At 28.4% G+C, this 20239-nt stretch overlaps 1 protein-coding gene across 1 annotated transcript; it reads right to left on the bottom strand.

Moving 5' to 3' along the window:
* Positions 1-7481: 7481 nt before the first annotated feature.
* Positions 7482-13696, bottom strand: LOC130898283 (uncharacterized). The gene is made up of 2 exons (XM_057807469.1): positions 13614-13696; positions 7482-10343 (listed from the first exon to the last, which is right to left on the bottom strand). Exon 2 carries the CDS (start codon positions 10327-10329, stop codon positions 9361-9363), a length of 969 nt encoding a protein of 322 aa, XP_057663452.1. The 5' UTR covers positions 10330-10343; positions 13614-13696; the 3' UTR covers positions 7482-9360.
* Between the last annotated feature and the right edge of the window lie 6543 nt (positions 13697-20239).

The following is a 20239-nucleotide window of genomic DNA, read 5'->3' as shown; positions in this document are numbered from 1 at the left end:
CAGATGATTTATTTACATAAACCTTTTAGTTTGGTTGTTATGACCCTAAATATCTGGATGGGAGTCAAATTGTACATCATACAATACTGAATATCTCAGAAAATACCGATTATTGAAAAAAAAGTTTCAAATAAAAAATGAAGCTCATAAAAAGCTTTACAATAAAGGTCGAATACATTTTTTACATAAACCTTTTCGTTTGGTTGTTATGACCCTAAATATCTCCAAAAATGTCGCTTTTTGAAAAAAAATATATCATATAATACTGAATATCTCAGAAAATATAGACTTTTGAAAAAAAGTTTCAAATAAAAAGTGAAGCTAAAAAAACTACAAAAAAGGTTATAAACATTTTTTACCTAAACATATTCGTTTGGTTGTTATGACCCCAAATAACTTGATAGAAGTCAAAATGGCTATATATACATAAATCTAACTCAATCTTCTTCAAGTGGATAAACGAGCATAAGTTACCCCCTGTAATCGGCGTGCTACACTTATTTGTAACCACTGTGTTCAACGTAAAACATCTTTTGATCTACTAAGCAAAAAATAAAGAAAATAAGCGTAAGAAATGCTTCAAAACAATTAAAGGACACCGCCAATGATATTTACTTTTTTCATCACTCTGTATATATATATTCGTCGATACTTCTACTCGAAACAGATTGAAAACTTAACTATATTCAATAACTTATAATGCAAAATAAATAATAATTCGTTTACTAAATATTAATATACAGTATGTATATTAATATTATCTCTTTAAATGCCCTGTATAAGTTGATAAAACTATATATTCTAATATCGAACATTTTAAGAAAATTCTAGCTTTTATGAAATATACGGGGTATCGCTTTTAAAACAATGTATGTTTGTTTTGTAATGCAGATATAAACAGCCCGGTAGATATCCAAATGAGAAGCATATCATTGTCTACAACTTTTATTAATAATTTAAATCAAGCTAAAAACTTACCCTGAATATACAAATAAACTGGAACTAGCATCAAAACTTGTAGCAGTTATCATTAATTCTAACATTTGGTGTTATTCGTATTTTATAGTTATTCAGTAACAAATTCAAAAATGGCCGTGTCTTATAAGGCTCTTTCACAAATTTCGAAATACTCGTCAAGGACTTTTCCACATGGAAGAATCCTTGCTCGTTATCGTGTTTAAATAACCACCTAGACTACAAAACAAAACCTATTTGTGCTGTATACTGAACAAAAATTAGTTATCTGTAGTTGTTAATATTTTGTATATAAATTTTACTTGTATTGTTGGTTGCATAATATTTACTCAGTTGTAATTAGTGCTGACACCTTCAATTAAACGAGAAAACTAAGTTTACTAAATATAAAGAAATCTTTTGTTAACGAGTATGAAAAACAGTTTTAAAGAAAAAAATATTAAATGAATAGAGTTTTAGTTCAATAATTTGGATTCAAAATTCAAATATTATCCAAAATTATCGTTATACTATACTTGTTATAAAAAATATTTAAACTTGAAAACAATAAATATTTTTTTATAATTGTGTTTTAATTTATTGATATTTTTTAAATCAGTATCAACTGAATCGTTTATTTTTTACAAAAACATATACATAAACTGTAAGAATAAATATTTACTGTACTATAGAATTTACTTTCTATAATTTACATGTGTAAGATTACCTTCACTTTCGTTAGCTACTGCTAAAGTTAAATATACGGACGCTAATAACATTTTGCATACAAAGATCTACCCATCCATGTACGTTAAGAAAAAATCAGTTTTGCAATATAAAAGCTGGTTACGTAATAAATGTAATTATTATAAATATATTAACGATATTTTGTGAAGCAGTGTAATTTTCAATAGACGGGATTATACACAAATTATTTCAAGGTCAAATCCACTTTTATGGATTCTGCGCATAAGATTAGTCAACCCACTATAAATCTGTGAAAATGTTCGTTCTGAGCATTATAAACGATATAAAAGAAGAAATGCGTCAGCTGAGTCATTGCATTTTTTAAATATATACTGGGTACTTTAACTTTCCAAAACAAATTAGAAAAGATGTTAAATAATGAGTTTTTTAGGGTAATTTGTTTCATATAAAGATAATATTTATAAATTAGTAATACATATGTTAATAAACAAAAACGGGCATTTCAATTTTCTTCCTTGTTGATTATAACCTTTTTTCATTGTTTTTTCTTCTTTCTTCTTTATTAAAAAACAGAACAAAAACAATTTTTTGCTCACGAGTATATAAATGACAGTTCTCTTTCTTGGTATTTAGAATGAAACAACAATATCTGTATGCAGTACATGAAAGGTTTACTAATAATGTCGCTTTCAATTTGAGGATAATGATAAAAATAACCTATTAAAGGAAAGTAAACAAGACGTCCTTGATTGAAAGACAGATCGTATTATCCGACACAAAAAGATACCGAGATAAGCGTTTATACTACGTGTAAAACATCGATAGTTTTTATTTTTGAATTCACTTATTTTTATCTTTCGTAGTCATTTATACAGTGAGATTATAAAATAACGAAATTAATTTGTGAAACTACATTGTTTAAATAGGTTTTTAAGGTTATAAAAACAAAAATAATTGTCAAAGAATATACAGTAGACAGGGCCGGCTTAAGATTTATAAGGCTCGGGGCTAAAATAAGGAATTCGGAAACTGGAATACGTTAGATTTTTGGTATCGACACGTCAAAAAATACAGAATGTTTTCAAAATAAGGGGTCCTCAATTCGAAAATGGAACTCGACACATTGTACCAAATTCAATTGACTTAAGCGAGATTAAAATATTCTGTAGTGTTTCACAGCATTCAGTTTGTGTTTAATTTGAAATAAATGTTCATCAAAACAAAAAATTGTTTTTACTTTCTGCCAAACAATGTACATACCTGCTTTGGGACTTTTTATTTGACCATAGAGAATTTATAGTAGAATACCTTGAAAGTTTAATGCCTTAAACTTGATAATACGGCTCATTAGTCCAGTCAAATTAGACTATTTCGTAAATTCAAAAGATAATTAATTAGTAACTGAAATTTTTAGTTTTCTCTGCAACTAATCCGTGATTCGAAGTGATTCTTTTTTTAATGCGAAGTAGCTATAAAAAAGAAAAATATTTTTTTTTGTAATTCTAAAGTATATCTTGTAAAGAACAACTGGAAAAGTGGAAAAATGACAAATGGCATCAGCGACTTGAACCTGGGACCTCCCAAACATGAGCCTCGTACTGTACACAATGACGACCTTAATAATACGTTTTGTATGTAGGCACTAGTGCGTAAAGTACAATTTTACGCACTTGAAAGTGTGTCTAAAGTATGTGTATACAACAAAAGCTCTGAGAAACGCGAGGAGTTGAAACTTTATCCTAATTCAGGATAATGTTTGTCCAGATATTCCAGGTTGCGTCCTGAACCCATAAAAAATTTTTGGAAAGCTTCATTATAGGAAAATCTTTAATTTTAAAGCCATTTTTACAAGCCTGTTATCGGAAAATTATCTGCAGGGGCTGAATCTGGCGAATGCGGTGGCAATTCAAACTTTAATTTATTAATTTTGACCGGATATCTGAGTCGGTGCATTCTCTTGATGAAACACTTTCTTTTTAACCAAATGCGATGGTTTTTGCTTGTTTTTTTCGCTCAAACGTCGCATAATAATCGTCGTTGATAGTTTTTTAAGATAGTCAATCTCGTTGGGAGTTAAATTGTATAAGATATTAAATATCTCAGAAAATATCGATTTTTGATAAAAAAGTTTCAAATAAAATACATTTTTTACCTAAACCTTTTCGTTTGGTTGTTATGACCCTAAATATCTCGATGAGAGTCAAATTGTACATCATATAATACTAAATATATCAGAAAATATCGATATTTGATAAAAAAGTTTCAAATAAAAAATGAAGCTCATAAAAAGCTTTACAATAAAGGTCTAATACTTTTTTTACCTAAACCTTTTCGTTTGGTTGTTATGACCCTAAATATCTCGATGAGAGTCAAATTGTACATCATATAATACTAAATATATCAGAAAATATCGATTTTTGATAAAAAAGTTTCAAATAAAAAATGAAGCTCATAAAAAGCTTTACAATAAAGGTCTAATACTTTTTTACCTAAACCTTTTCGTTTGGTTGTTATGACCCTAAATATCTCAGCAGGAGTCAAATTGTACATCATATAATATTAAATATATCAGAAAATATCGATATTTGATAAAAAAGTTTCAAATAAAAAATGAAGCTCATAAAAAGCTTTACAATAAAGGTCTAATACTTTTTTTACCTAAACCTTTTCGTTTGGTTGTTATGACCCTAAATATCTCGATGAGAGTCAAATTGTACATCATATAATACTAAATATATCAGAAAATATCGATTTTTGATAAAAAAGTTTCAAATAAAAAATGAAGCTCATAAAAAGCTTTACAATAAAGGTCTAATACTTTTTTTACCTAAACCTTTTCGTTTGGTTGTTATGACCCTAAATATCTCAGCAGGAGTCAAATTGTACATCATATAATATTAAATATATCAGAAAATATCGATATTTGATAAAAAAGTTTCAAATAAAAAATGAAGCTCATAAAAAGCTTTACAATAAAGGTCTAATACTTTTTTTACCTAAACCTTTTCGTTTGGTTGTTATGACCCTAAATATCTCAGCAGGAGTCAAATTGTACATCATATAATATTAAATATATCAGAAAATATCGATATTTGATAAAAAAGTTTCAAATAAAAAATGAAGCTCATAAAAAGCTTTACAATAAAGGTCTAATACTTTTTTTACCTAAACCTTTTCGTTTGGTTGTTATGACCCTAAATATCTCAGCAGGAGTCAAATTGTACATCATATAATATTAAATATCTCAGAAAATATCGATTTTTGATAAAAAAGTTTCAAATAAAAAATGAAGCTCATAAAAAGCTTTACAATAAAGGTCTAATACTTTTTTTACCTAAACCTTTTCGTTTGGTTGTTATGACCCTAAATATCTCAGCAGGAGTCAAATTGTACATCATATAATATTAAATATATCAGAAAATATCGATATTTGATAAAAAAGTTTCAAATAAAAAATGAAGCTCATAAAAAGCTTTACAATAAAGGTCTAATACTTTTTTTACCTAAACCTTTTCGTTTGGTTGTTATGACCCTAAATATCTCAGCAGGAGTCAAATTGTACATCATATAATATTAAATATATCAGAAAATATCGATATTTGATAAAAAAGTTTCAAATAAAAAATGAAGCTCATAAAAAGCTTTACAATAAAGGTCTAATACTTTTTTTACCTAAACCTTTTCGTTTGGTTGTTATGACCCTAAATATCTCAGCAGGAGTCAAATTGTACATCATATAATATTAAATATCTCAGAAAATATCGATTATTGAAAAAAAAGTTTAGAGTAAGAAATTAAGCTCATAAAAAGCTCCACAAAAAAGGTCGAATACATTTTTTACCTAAACCTTTTCGTTTGGTTGTTATGACCCTAAATATCTCAGCAGGAGTCAAATTGTACATCATATAATACTAAATATATCAGAAAATATCGATATTTGATAAAAAAGTTTCAAATAAAAAATGAAGCTCATAAAAAGCTTTACAATAAAGGTCTAATACTTTTTTTACCTAAACCTTTTCGTTTGGTTGTTATGACCCTAAATATCTCGATGAGAGTCAAATTGTACATCATATAATACTAAATATATCAGAAAATATCGATATTTGATAAAAAAGTTTCAAATAAAAAATGAAGCTCATAAAAAGCTTTACAATAAAGGTCTAATACTTTTTTTACCTAAACCTTTTCGTTTGGTTGTTATGACCCTAAATATCTCGATGAGAGTCAAATTGTACATCATATAATACTAAATATATCAGAAAATATCGATTTTTGATAAAAAAGTTTCAAATAAAAAATGAAGCTCATAAAAAGCTTTACAATAAAGGTCTAATACTTTTTTACCTAAACCTTTTCGTTTGGTTGTTATGACCCTAAATATCTCGATGAGAGTCAAATTGTACATCATATAATACTAAATATATCAGAAAATATCGATTTTTGATAAAGAAGTTTCAAATAAAAAATGAAGCTCATAAAAAGCTTTACAATAAAGGTCTAATACTTTTTTACCTAAACCTTTTCGTTTGGTTGTTATGACCCTAAATATCTCAGCAGGAGTCAAATTGTACATCATATAATACTAAATATATCAGAAAATATCGATTTTTGATAAAAAAGTTTCAAATAAAAAATGAAGCTCATAAAAAGCTTTACAATAAAGGTCTAATACTTTTTTACCTAAACCTTTTCGTTTGGTTGTTATGACCCTAAATATCTCAGCAGGAGTCAAATTGTACATCATATAATACTAAATATATCAGAAAATATCGATATTTGATAAAAAAGTTTCAAATAAAAAATGAAGCTCATAAAAAGCTTTACAATAAAGGTCTAATACTTTTTTTACCTAAACCTTTTCGTTTGGTTGTTATGACCCTAAATATCTCGATGAGAGTCAAATTGTACATCATATAATACTAAATATATCAGAAAATATCGATATTTGATAAAAAAGTTTCAAAAAAGTTTCAAGTATCTATAACTTGCTTTAGGTATAATATTAAGATCTTGAAATTAGTTTAATTTCTTTGTTTTTTTATAAGCTTCATTTTTGTTCATTACACTTTTTTCGATAAAATACATCATTACAGAGTTATACGTTATAAACTATTGAAAAATCGGTGCTGCATTAAAAATAATAAGCTACTGACTTTTGACTGCGAGTGTACAAAAATTTCGTAATTGATAAACAGAAAATAACCTCAAATACCGTCGAAGATATAAAGATGTTGTAAAAGCACAATTAACAATAATTAATTATTCAAATCTATTATAATTATCTTACCTGTAAAGAATGAATTAACTTTTGATATTAAATTCAATCATTAGTTTAAATGACACTAAATACCAAACACAGGAAACCACCCATTTGTGAAATATTATCCATTATTGATAAGAATCCAATCAAATATAGTCCAATAAACAAGATAATGGTACAGATGGAAACATAATTAACACAGCTAATATATTTTATACAGAGGTTTGACGATATAACCTATTATTTCATTACTATAATCTGGCCACTCATTACAGAGAATAATCACGTGCATAGTGCGTGAGAGAAATTGTAAGCCTGAATCACACCATACACAACATAAAAGGTATTTAGTGTCAAATTTGAATTGAATTAGTATGAAAACACTGGTCTACAGTCAGGGCCGGATTAAGCTAGTGGCTTGTGGGGGCTATTGATGATGAGTCTACGTGAACTGACAGTTTGTTAGACGATTTTATATGGGCAGTAAAAATCATTTTTCCTTTTTATAACTTTTTTAAATGTTATTAAATATTTGCAGTAATAAAATAATAAATCATTCCTAGTCCATAGACGTATCATTTATTTTCAATTATTTCAAGTTATAGATCGATTATTTTCGTGGAAAATAGCATTTGTACAATTATAACATATATAATAAAACTTCCAAACAGCTAAAGTCCATTTTTTCCTAAAATATTTGATTCACGAGAAACTAAGAACGTTTTAATGTCGAAAAATTGCTTGTAATTTATGGACAAGACCTTGTAAATAACTACAAAACAAATAAAATATAAATGTATAGAAATTGTTCCGAACTCGTCCATAACACGGACCGCGGAGCAGGTCCAGTTCGGTTATAATTGAATTCTAGAATTCAGCGAGTGGTTTATATTATGGTTTTACAACTATTTAATTATTTCTGTTTGTTTATTTTGTAGAAATGTCTTTTTTTGTCTATATTTTTTCCAAATTTGTTGTGTTTTGTTGGGCCAGTTACTTCTTGAACCATCACAATACATTCTCGTAGTCAGCGTAGTTTTAGAAACATTGTAGCACGGAATATTGAACCTTGAGGCACTCCACATTCTATTGGATTGCTTAAAACATCATTGTATAAATTCTTACAAGCTGCTTTCTGTTGGGAACATTCTGTCATACTGATTATTTATGTATATGAGTTTGAATTTTGATTTTTGAACAAAGTTATATTCACAAATAATAATTTTAATATAAAAAATTACTAGTATGAATTTTAAAAGAATTTTGTAAATATTTCTCCCTTTATTTTTAATAGACAAGTATTTTGGCCTATCCAAACCTTTTTTGTATTGTTCTGTACCACTTGTTTAAAAAAATGGACAAATAAAAGTCCCAAACTTTGTATTAGCTAAGGTAAGATGATTTTCAAATTAATCGAAATAAACACGTTTATTTCTTCAACTCTCTCTTAAATAAACAATATTTCTTGACCTACATTAATTAACCTCTATTATCTGATTCTAATTAATCAAATTAGACACTTGTGTCTGTATCCCAACTAGTGTTAAAGAATAACTTTTCCAGTTTTAATTCATTCGGTAAAATCCTTACATATTTTCCATACAGTAAATAACTTGGTATAAATCCGGTTCCTGAGTGATTGGTTTCATTATATTTATTCATACATTCTTAAGCTATTGTTGTCCAAGCTTTTCCGTCCTTCATTTATTGTACTTTCAATTTTATTTACTAAAGTTTGATTCAATCTTTCATTTAAACCATTTGTAAATGGTACATTTACTACTGTAAATATCAGAAGTATTTCTTGATCTTTTAAAACTTCTTTAAATTCCTTTGAATTTATCCCTGGATATTGATCAGTTGAAATCATACAAACATTTTCTGTTTGTGATGCTTTATAAGTTTTATGAAATCATCAGCTGTTTGTGTCTTTGAAGTTAAAACTTAAGTATATCTTGTAAAATGATCTACTAACAAATATAAATATTTTTTTTTGTTAACCTTGATCCTCCAAATCCTCCCATTGTGTCTATTGCCATTATTTCAAATGGTTTCATAGCCGGACCTAAATGTGACATCAATCCATACTTGTACAAACCTCGTCATTTATTTTTTATTCAAATTTCACAAATCAAATGTCGTTTTATAAGATGATTTTCAAATGAATCGAAATAAACATGTTTATTTCTTTAACTCTCTCTTAAATAAACAATATTTCTTGACCTACATTAAATAACTTCTATTATCTTATTCCGATTAATCAAAATTGACACTTGTGACAATGACATTTGTGACATCGATGACAGACCATAGATAAATAAAGAAAACCATATTAATACTAAAGTAATACTATTTCTTTAAATATTTTCTTAGTAATATATAATAGTAATTACCTTTAATTTTATGGATTTTTTTGTTGGAATAATATAAATTTGTTACAAAATAGCAGCTTCATCTTCTCCATTACCAACATCTTCGTCATCTTCAGAATCATCTTTAATGGTATAATCAACATTCGAACGGCACGGAAATCGATTTAAAATATTTTTTAAGCCAGATTTAAATTGTTTATTATTAAAACCTAACCAAATAATTATTATAATAGGACTTCCGAACGCCATTAATTCCGGTATGAAAAGAATCGATTCTAGAATTTGTCTCGCTATATATTCGAATCTTAACGATTCGATTAACAATTGAAATATGAACAAAGGCATCCAACTTAAAATTATAATATTAGCTATGGTTAATGGATAATTTTTTTGTTTATTTATAGTTTTTCTTTTGCAATCGCAAACTAGTACGAAAATTATTATAAATAAAACTAAAAGCATTAATATTATAACATTCCATCCATTTATATGTAGAAAACAAAAAGGAATATCGATTATTAATTTGAGAAAACATAATACGTAAGTGATGAGAATCGAGAAGGAATCGAATGTTTTGAAAACAGGATTCGCGGTTTGGTAATTAATATCGACCAGCCAATGAAAGGACAGTACGAAACCAGTTAAGAAGATTCCTAGAACTGCAGTGGATTGTATCTGAAATTCGAAACAATAAAAATTCCGATTAACGAATCTATTCAAATTGAATAAAGGGAATATAATCGAAAACATAGGAAACGATAAAATTAAACTCAAATTAAATACACTGAAATGCATTATCGATCTGTTCGATTTGATCCCTTTCAATTTACTATTACCAAGTATTAAAATAATGAGAATAATGTCGGTTAAAACGATGAGGGTGTAATAAAATAACTCAAAAACGTCGGTGATTTTTTGAAAAATTGTTAAAGCAGACGAAATTTTCATGTATTCGTCGTATTCGTAGTCTTCGTATTCGAATGGATCTCCGATGTCTACATAATCGATGTAGGTGTGATTAGTTTCAGCCATTATTAAAACTAGATCTAGAAGAAGAAGAAATAACAATAATTACGAGGTGTCAATGTCAAAAATTACGTTTTCTTAGGTTATGTTCGTCACTAACAACTAATTAAACAATGTGATTTACGTCAAAATGGCGGCGATGTTCTTGTATGTACCCGGTTTAGCTTTTTTTCAGTTTTTTCAGTTAGTGAGAGTTGTTTTGTTAATTTTTTCATTTTATGTTGTTTAGAGAATTCAATTCGAACAAATACAATTGAAACTGAATATTTTCGAAATTTTTTTAGTCATTCATAAAATTTTTTCAAAATTTACCCAATTTAGTGGCACTTTTTATAATTTAATCGAATTCTGTAACAAATTCTCCGCATTTTTCGTTATATAAATTTTAATCTATCTCTTCAAACAAGACGTAGGGGAGAGTGGGAATAATGTTATGAAAAAATGTCTGTAAGTCCGGTTCTGTTTAGCCGATTTTCGTAAATTTGATGTTGTTCGAAAGAGTTTTTGTCCATCTATACAAAATATATAAATTCCAAGCAATTTAATAAACAACGTAAATACTAGAGGGCGTTGTTTAATATATTTTAGATATTGTGAATTATCTTTACTAATTTAAATCGAATCATAAAAGTTTACGTAGGATTTTTAAAATTGAACAAAATGAACACTAAAATAACGAAAACTTCATGAAGAATCAGGTTTGTTAATTTTTTCATTTTATGTTGTTTAGATAATTCAAATCGAACTAATACAATTGAAACTGAATATTTTCGAAATTTTTTTAGTCATTCATCCAATTTTTTCAAAATTTACCCAATTTAGTGGCACTTTTTATAATTTAATCGAATTCTGTAACAAATTCTCCGCATTTTTCGTTATATAAATTTTAATCTATCTCTTCAAACAAGACGTAGGGGAGAGTGGGAATAATGTTATGAAAAAATGTCTGTAAGTCCGGTTCTGTTTAGCCGATTTTCGTAAATTTGATGTTGTTCGAAAGAGTTTTTGTCCATCTATACAAAATATATAAATTCCAAGCAATTTAATAAACAACGTAAATACTAGAGGGCGTTGTTTCATATATTTCAGATATTGTGAATTATCTTTACTAATTTAAATTTGGAAATTTATTTATTTGGTCACCCATATCTCCAGATCTAGCTTGCTTGGATCTTTATTTAAATACGAGACTTAATACGAAGTATTTCAATTGCAAAAATCGAAATTACTGTCCTAAGAACCTGTCAGCGACTAGTTACATGTATAGAAAATGTTCGACGACATTGTAAACACCCATTAATTACCTAGTTAGTTATATAAGTTGTTAATTGTTAGATTTGTTTAATTAATATTAGTTTTACGTCAAGGTAATGTCATCTAGCGGCAATAATAAGATATTACGAGAATAGTTTGAATTTGTAATTATGATGATAATGAAATATTACGAAAATATGGAACAACGCCCTCTAGCATTCACGTTGCTAATCAAATTACTTACAATTCATACATTTTGTATGGATTGAGAAAATTTCTATCAAACAACATAAAGTATAAAGAAATCGACTAACCAGGACCGGACTTATAGGTATTTTTTCATAACAATATTCCCACTCTCCCCTACGTCTTATTTGAAGAGATAGACTGAAATTTATACAACGAAAAATGCGGAGAATTTGTTACAGAATTCGATTAAATTATAAAAAGTGCCACTTGATTGAGTAAATTTTGAAAAAATTGGATGAATGACTAAAAAAACTTTGAAAATATTCAGTTTCAATTGTATTAGTTCGATTTGAATTATCTAAACAATATAAAATGAAAAAATTAACAAACCTGATTCTTCATGAAGTTTTCGTTATTTTAGTGTTCATTTTGTTCAATTTTAAAAATCCTACTTAAACTTTTATGATTCTATTTAAATTAGTAAAGATAATTCACAATATCTAAAATATATTAAACAACGCCCTCTTGTATTTACGTTGTTTATTAAATTGCTTGGAATTTATATATTTTGTATCGCCGGATAAAATCTCTTTCGAACAACATCAAATTTACGAAAATCGGCTAAACAGAACCGGACTTACAGACATTTTTTCATAACAATATTCCCACTCTCCCCTACGTCTTATTTGACGACATAGACTAAAACTTGTAGAATGAAAAATGTGGAGAATTTGTTGCAGAATTCGATTAAATTATAAAAAGTGCCACTTGATTAAGTAAATTTTGAAAAAATTGGATGAATGACTAAAAAAACTTCGAAAATATTCAGTTTCAATTGTATTAGTTCGAATTGAATTCTCTAAACAACATAAAATGAAAAAATTAACAAACCTGATTCTTCATGATGTTTTCGCTATTTTAAACTTAATTTAGTTTATTTTTGAAAGACCTACTTAAACTTTTATGATTCTATTTAAATTTGTAAAGATAATTCACAATATCTGAAATATATGAAACAACGCCCTCTAGTATTTACGTTGTTTATTAAATTGCTTGGAATTTATATATTTTGTATAGCTGGACAAAATCTCTTCCGAACAACATCAAATTTATGAAAATCGGCTAAGCAGAACCGGACTTACAGACATTTTTTCATAACAATATTCCCACTCTCCCCTACGTCTTATTTGAAAAGATAGACTAAAACTTGTAGAATGAAAAATGTGGAGAATTTGTTGCAGAATTCGATTAAATTATAAAAAGTGCCACTTGATTGGATAAATTTGAAAAAAAATGCCATTTTAATAATAAATTTTCAAATACGTCCTCTACTCTTATTTAATCACCCTGTATATCGCTCTTATTTTTCTTTATTTATCATAGACCTGCAGCGTTTTTGTCTAAAACCAGGGCTGCATTACATCATACTTTATGTTTTAGATTTAGTTCCAAATGGGTCTATAATTGGCATAACTTAGTTTCGATTTTTTTTTTTGGGAAAATTTGTTGTTAAATGTTTATACTAATTGGTTTATTACGGCATTAATTTCAAAACCATGAAGTTTAAAAATTTCGCAAAGAAATTGTATAATCAATTTTGTACAAAGCGACAAAGGGTGAAATATTTTGATTCAGACGATTGCAATTTACAACAAATTACACCTAATTACCACATTAACCTCTTCTACAACTTTTTTTATCAAAAAAAATTAATAATAACGTGATTAGACAGTGTTGTTTCGAATAAAAACAAGGTTAGGTTAGGTTAGGTTAAGTTAGGTTATGTTAGGTTAAGTTAGGTTATGTTAGGTTAAGTTCTTAAAGAAATTTTTGTAGAAAAAACTCACCTGGAAATAATACTTGTTCCCGAATAAAATATTTGACACGGTTGTCATTTAACTTTGCATATTTCAATGAAATTAAATACGAAACTCCCAAAATAAAGCGATGATTGATAAAATGTAATCGAATACGACGCTCCATTCCCCCTGGTAGCTCAAATTACATCGACAATAATTCATAATACATAATAAAAATAAACAACCAAACGCTCAAACCAATTTTGGTAACATTTTTCCGATTCTGAATCTGATATCGCGGAAACTTCCACGAATTGCACTTCAAATCAGTTGTACACCCAACGTATCCACCGGATCCGGTCCCCATTGACTGTTTCCTGTTCCGTAACCTCAAAATTCCAATAGAAGAAGAGGGATTTTCATCAAACGAAGATGCCAGACTTAAAACGTCAATCAACAATAATAATCTAGTCTAATCATAGTTTTATATATCGATATTCGTTCGTTTTATAAGTAGCAATCACTAATTACTTAACCTCAATCGTTTTCTGTGAAACTTAGTAAGTTTAGTCAGGTATTAGTACTAAAACATTAATAATTGTCTCTGGTACGCCCGGAAACTTAGTCTTTAATATTCAAAGTAATTCCTCAAGAGACAAAGGAAGTACGTCTTTCATATCCAATGATTAAAATCAAATAATATATTTGTCCATTGTTCCCCATTCAATCTGATAATTTTGGTTTTCTATAATCATATTTCGTGGTTATTTCTTTTAAACATTAAATACTAGGGATTGCTAATTAAGTTTTAAGATATGACAACATTGATTTCAATTTGACGTTTGACGTTTTTAATGGTGAACGTGCCATCGTTCGAACAACTCATACTTCAATTCAAAAAAACGCTTATGAACAGTCAAAACATCGAATTGACGGATCGTCCGTCATTCAGTGCTTGTTTGGAACCCAATGGTATTTTCTTTGCCTCGTATATCGATAATAAATCGCGAGTTCAACGTTTTTCTACACCTTGTACGTCCAAATCTCATGCAAGAAAGTTTTGATCCTAATAGAGACTATTTTTAAAAATGATAAATCCATATCCAATTGTAAGTATTAGTTTTTATTTATCTATACTAAAACTTATGTAATAGCCCTCGTATTATCATTAATATCGAAAAATGCTGCATTCGTACATCCTTTATATCATAAATTTACAACTAAAACGGATTATACGCTTCACTACAAGTTAATTTTTGACTTTTATTTCTAAGAAAGTGTCTGTAAAATGTTAGTCATCTTAAGAAAATGCTGTTTCTACATTCAGTGACCTTGTCTATACATTTCACATTTGCAATGTAGAAACCAATCCCAAAAGCGAATCTCTCGCATCCCACATTCCTTTATTAGGAATTAATTCATTACAAAAACAGAATTTTATTAAAAAAATTCGGGAGCTAGTACATCAGAACTACTATTTAAGTATATAATCAATATTCGTTCAATCTCTTTGAGATTAGTTAGTTAGTTAGGTTAGGTTAGTGCTTGGATACTGAAAATGATTACACTACAAGAAAATTCGCCGTGGACGTGAATAAATAGAAATCTGATGGAGCGTGGTCCGGATTGAATGAGGTACAAGTTGTTTGATTTTATTCCGCGTAATTTTTTTCGGTACGTGGTTTAGTGTTTTCGGTCAACCAATCCTGAATAATTCGCCGAAAAAACCTCATGCATTCGCATCAACTGTCCACTATACAGGGTGTCTTCTCACGAAGAGTTAAAACTATCTGTATATGGTAAAATACTTATAGAAATATCATGAAAATTTCTACGTTTGGGTTTTCGGATACGATCTTTTTAACTAAAATATTTTCAAAGATGGCCGACTTCCGGTAGAACCGGAAGTCGATTATAACTTTGTTATTTTATATGAAACACTCTATATATTAATACATTTTTGAAATCTACGTGAAATTTTAGTACACTTTTGTCTAGAAAGTTTTTTCTAAAAATGCATATTTTTTGAGTTATTAATTTTTTTAAAACTATTGCAGACCCTTATAAATTATTTTTTTACGTGGATACCCTTAATGATATGAAAATTGTTTTTATTCGGTTGCTTTTAACAAGGTCAGACGTATTTGAATCTATGTTGAAAAATTTTTCATTTTATACAGGGTGTGTATAAAAAGTGTTCAAAGTTTAACTTCATAAAAATCAAATTTTTTTATTTTTTTAAATAGAACCACCTAGTTTTTTCTATTTTAATGCATTCGGGGGTGGAAAATAAAGCAAATTCATGTATACTTATGTATACCTAAACCTTACAGTTGTCCATAAATTTAGAACACACCTGCATCTCTAAAAATTTACAGAAAACACTTAATATCTGGATAACGATAAGGTTTAGGTATAGGAAAGTTTATATGAAGTTCCCTTATTTTTTACCTCTGAATGCATTAAAATAGAAAAAACCGGGTGGTTCTATTTAAAAAAATAGAGAAATTTGATATTTATGAAGTTAAACTTTGAACACTTTTTATACACACCTTGTATAAAATGAAAAATTTTTCAACATAGATTTAAATACGTCTGATCTTTCTAAAACCAACCGAGTAGAAATCATTTTCATAACTTTAAGGGTATTTTCGGAAAAAAATAATTTATAAGGGTCTGTAATAATTACAAGAAAATTAATAACTCAAAATATATACGTTTTTCGAAAAAACTTTCTAGACAAAAGTGTACTAAAATTTTACGTGGATTTCAAAAATGTAATAATATATAGGGTGTTTCATGAAAAATAACAAAGTTATAGTCGACTTCCGGTTCTACCGGAAGTCGGCCATCTTTGAAAATATTTTAGTTAAAAAGATCGTATCCGAAAACCCAAACGTAGAAATTTTCATGATTTTACTATAAGTATTTTACCATATACAGATAGTTTTATCTCGTCGTGGGACACCCTGTATACCTCGGCATTAATAGCCGAACCATCTGAAATGATCTTGACAAAACTGTTCGCTACGAATAAAATCCGGGGCTACATCTCCTTTTCATTGATTTTAAATAGGCTTACGACTCAAAACCCAGACTGTCTGGCAGGAATATTTCGAAGAAACTCCGTACATACGCCTTCCGACAGCTTCGGCCATTTTCGGACCTTTATAATCTAATAAAATAACATGTAGTAATACCTAGCATCCCGTGATCAAAAATCAATTGAAAAAATCATTTTTAACACGTCGCTTCCACTCGAAATGTTTTATTTCAATCTGTATAAAGAAAATTTGAAATTATTATTGATTCGTTCGGTGAATTTCTGGTTTTCCAACATTAGTTTTATTTCCAAATATCCATCGATATTATTCCTTTCTAACTTAACAATCATCTGCAACCTTGTACCGATTTTGCAATACATTTAATACGAAATATCGGGCACTACTTTTACATTGACCTTGAACAACGACCTTTCGAAATTTTAAATCCTATTCGACAACGTTTTATACGGAATTTCACCCCAGTCATACCTCGCTTATTAAATTTATCTATTTCTAAGGTTAGTTGTACATACAGGGTTACTCATTGTGTACTGACACCGTTTATAAATTGAGTTTTAGACAGGGACGGATTCAAGCTGAATTAACTTGACCAATATTATTAAATTAAATGTGTGTAGTCAAAAAAAAAAGAAGGAAATCAGTCGAATACAACGACTGTATTTAGATTCTTATTAATTTTTTAATATACAGGGTGAGTTTTATATATAGAACGTCTCAAATATCATCTATAGCTACAATAACAAATTTGACGTTTAAAAAAATTATTATTGTTGAAGTTTATTGAAAAAAACAATCTGAAAAAGAAGGAATCGACAATTAAATCATATTATAATATGGTGATAGGCGTAAAAGTCAACAAAAAACTTTTAATATCTTTAATAATCTATATCCTAACCGAAATCCCATAACAAAACCTACTGACAGTAAACTGCATCAACTGTAAACAAATCTTTAGATGTTTTCGTCCCGTTAGAAGACGATCCATACTTTAGTACTAAAAAAATATCCAGAGAACTTGATATGAAATGAAAATTTCACGTTATAATAAATTCTAATCGTACAAAGTAACGTTGGTTCGAGAATTATCAGATGATGATTATGATAGACGTAGAAAATTTGCACGTAAACCTAAATCGGCATAATTTTAGATACTGTTCACGTAACAATCCTCGTTGTATCCGTGAATCCCATCCAAACTTTCATATTTGGCGCAGATTTACTCAAACACTAACTACCGAATTAATTTAGTGCACACCGAATAAATTAGTGTAGTAAATGTGTAGGTAAAGACGATAAGTAGTTTTGTTTTACAACAACTAATCTTTCCAGTACGAAAATCGGATGGAGGGGAGTACGATTTCCGTACGGTTAACAGATTTGGCTTAATTAGGCAAAAATAAATCGAAAATGAAGAATAAAATTTTTCGATATCTCGATTCGTTTTCGAGATATCGATATAATCAAACGTTGGTTCAAAATTGGTTTTAGTGAACAGATGGCGTTCAATACTTGAATGAATGAATAATTTCACGATTTTTGAACTTTTTGCACTCAAAGTGCCACACGAGAAAAGTTAGGTTAGGTTGATATATACGAATATTACATAAAAATACATTTTTCCAACTTCGAGTATCGATATCTCGAAAATGAAGCGAGATATCGAAAAAATTTATTCTTCATTTTCGACTTATTTTGGATCGATTTACAAAATGGCGTATCAAATCTAAGCGTCACGGAAATCGTAGTCGTGCTACCGGACGGAAACATTTACTACGCTGGAATTCACAGAAAACATTTAACATCTGGATAACGATGAGGTTTAGAGATAGGAAAGTTTATATGAATTTCCCTTATTTTTCACCCCTGAATGCATTAAAATAGAAAAAACCGGGTGGTTCTATTTGAAAAAATTAAGAAATTTGATATTTATGAAGTAAAAACTTTGAATACTTTTTATACACACCCCGTATAAAATAAAAAATTTTTCAACATAGATTTAAATACGTCTGATCTTGCTAAATGCAACCGGACACAAACTATTTTCATAACTTTAAGGGTATTCTCGTGAAAAATTAATTTATAAGGGTCTAATTTTTTTCAAAAAAATTAATAACTCAAAAAGTATGCATTATTCGAAAAAAGTTTTTAGACAAAAGTATACTAAAAACTGACTGTAAAAAATTCACGATTTTTGAACTTTTTACACTCAAAGTGCACCACGAGAAAGTTAGGTTAGGTTAAGTTAGGTTAGGTTAGGAGATATCTTGAAAACGAAGCGAGATATCGAAAAATTTTATTCTTCGTTTTCGACTTATTTTGGGTCGATTTACAAAATGGCATATCAAGTTTAAGCGTCACGGAAATCGTACTCGTGCTACCGGATAAAAACATTTACTACGCTGGAATTTACAGAAAACATTTAATATCTGGATAACGATGAGGTTTAGGGATAGGAAAGTGTATATAAAGTTTCCTTATTTTTTACCTCTGAATGCATTAAAATAGAAAAAACCGGGTGGTTCTATTTAAAAAAATAAAGAAATTTGATATTTATGAAGGAAAAACTTTGAACGCTTTTTATACACACCCTGTATAAAATGAAAAATTTTTCAACATAGATTTAAATACGTCTGACTTTGCTAAAAGTAACCGAGTAGAAACTATTTTCATAACTTTAAGGGTATTCTCGTGAAAAATTAATTTATAAGGGTCTAATTTTTTTCAAAAAAATTAATAACTCAAAAAGTATGCATTATTCGAAAAAAGTTTTTAGACAAAAGTATACTAAAAACTGACTGTAAAAAATTCACGATTTTTGAACTTTTTACACTCAAAGTGCACCACGAGAAAGTTAGGTTAGGTTAAGTTAGGTTAGGTTAGGAGATATCTCGAAAACGAAGCGAGATATCGAAAAATTTTATTCTTCGTTTTCGACTTATTTTGGGTCGATTTACAAAATGGCATATCAAGTTTAAGCGTCACGGAAATCGTACTCGTGCTACCGGATAAAAACATTTACTACGCTGGAATTTACAGAAAACATTTAATATCTGGATAACGATGAGGTTTAGGGATAGGAAAGTTTATATGAAGTTTCCTTATTTTTTACCTGTGAATGCATTAAAATAGAAAAAACCGGGTGGTTCTATTTAAAAAAATAAAGAAATTTGATATTTATGAAGGAAAAACTTTGAACGCTTTTTATACACACCCTGTATAAAATGAAAAATTTTTCAACATAGATTTAAATACGTCTGACTTTGCTAAAAGTAACCGAGTAGAAACTATTTTCATAACTTTAAGGGTATTCTCGTGAAAAATTAATTTATAAGGGTCTAATTTTTTTCAAAAAAATTAATAACTCAAAAAGTATGCATTATTCGAAAAAAGTTTTTAGACAAAAGTATACTAAAAACTGACTGTAAAAAATTCACGATTTTTGAACTTTTTACACTCAAAGTGCACCACGAGAAAGTTAGGTTAGGTTAAGTTAGGTTAGGTTAGGAGATATCTCGAAAACGAAGCGAGATATCGAAAAATTTTATTCTTCGTTTTCGACTTATTTTGGGTCGATTTACAAAATGGCATATCAAGTTTAAGCGTCACGGA

This window comes from Diorhabda carinulata, chromosome 9 (genome assembly GCF_026250575.1).
Source record: "Diorhabda carinulata isolate Delta chromosome 9, icDioCari1.1, whole genome shotgun sequence".
In the NCBI taxonomy this organism is placed as follows: domain Eukaryota; kingdom Metazoa; phylum Arthropoda; class Insecta; order Coleoptera; family Chrysomelidae; genus Diorhabda; species Diorhabda carinulata.
Note: the sequence above shows the minus strand (reverse complement) of the source record. Positions and strands in the feature narration are given on the sequence as shown.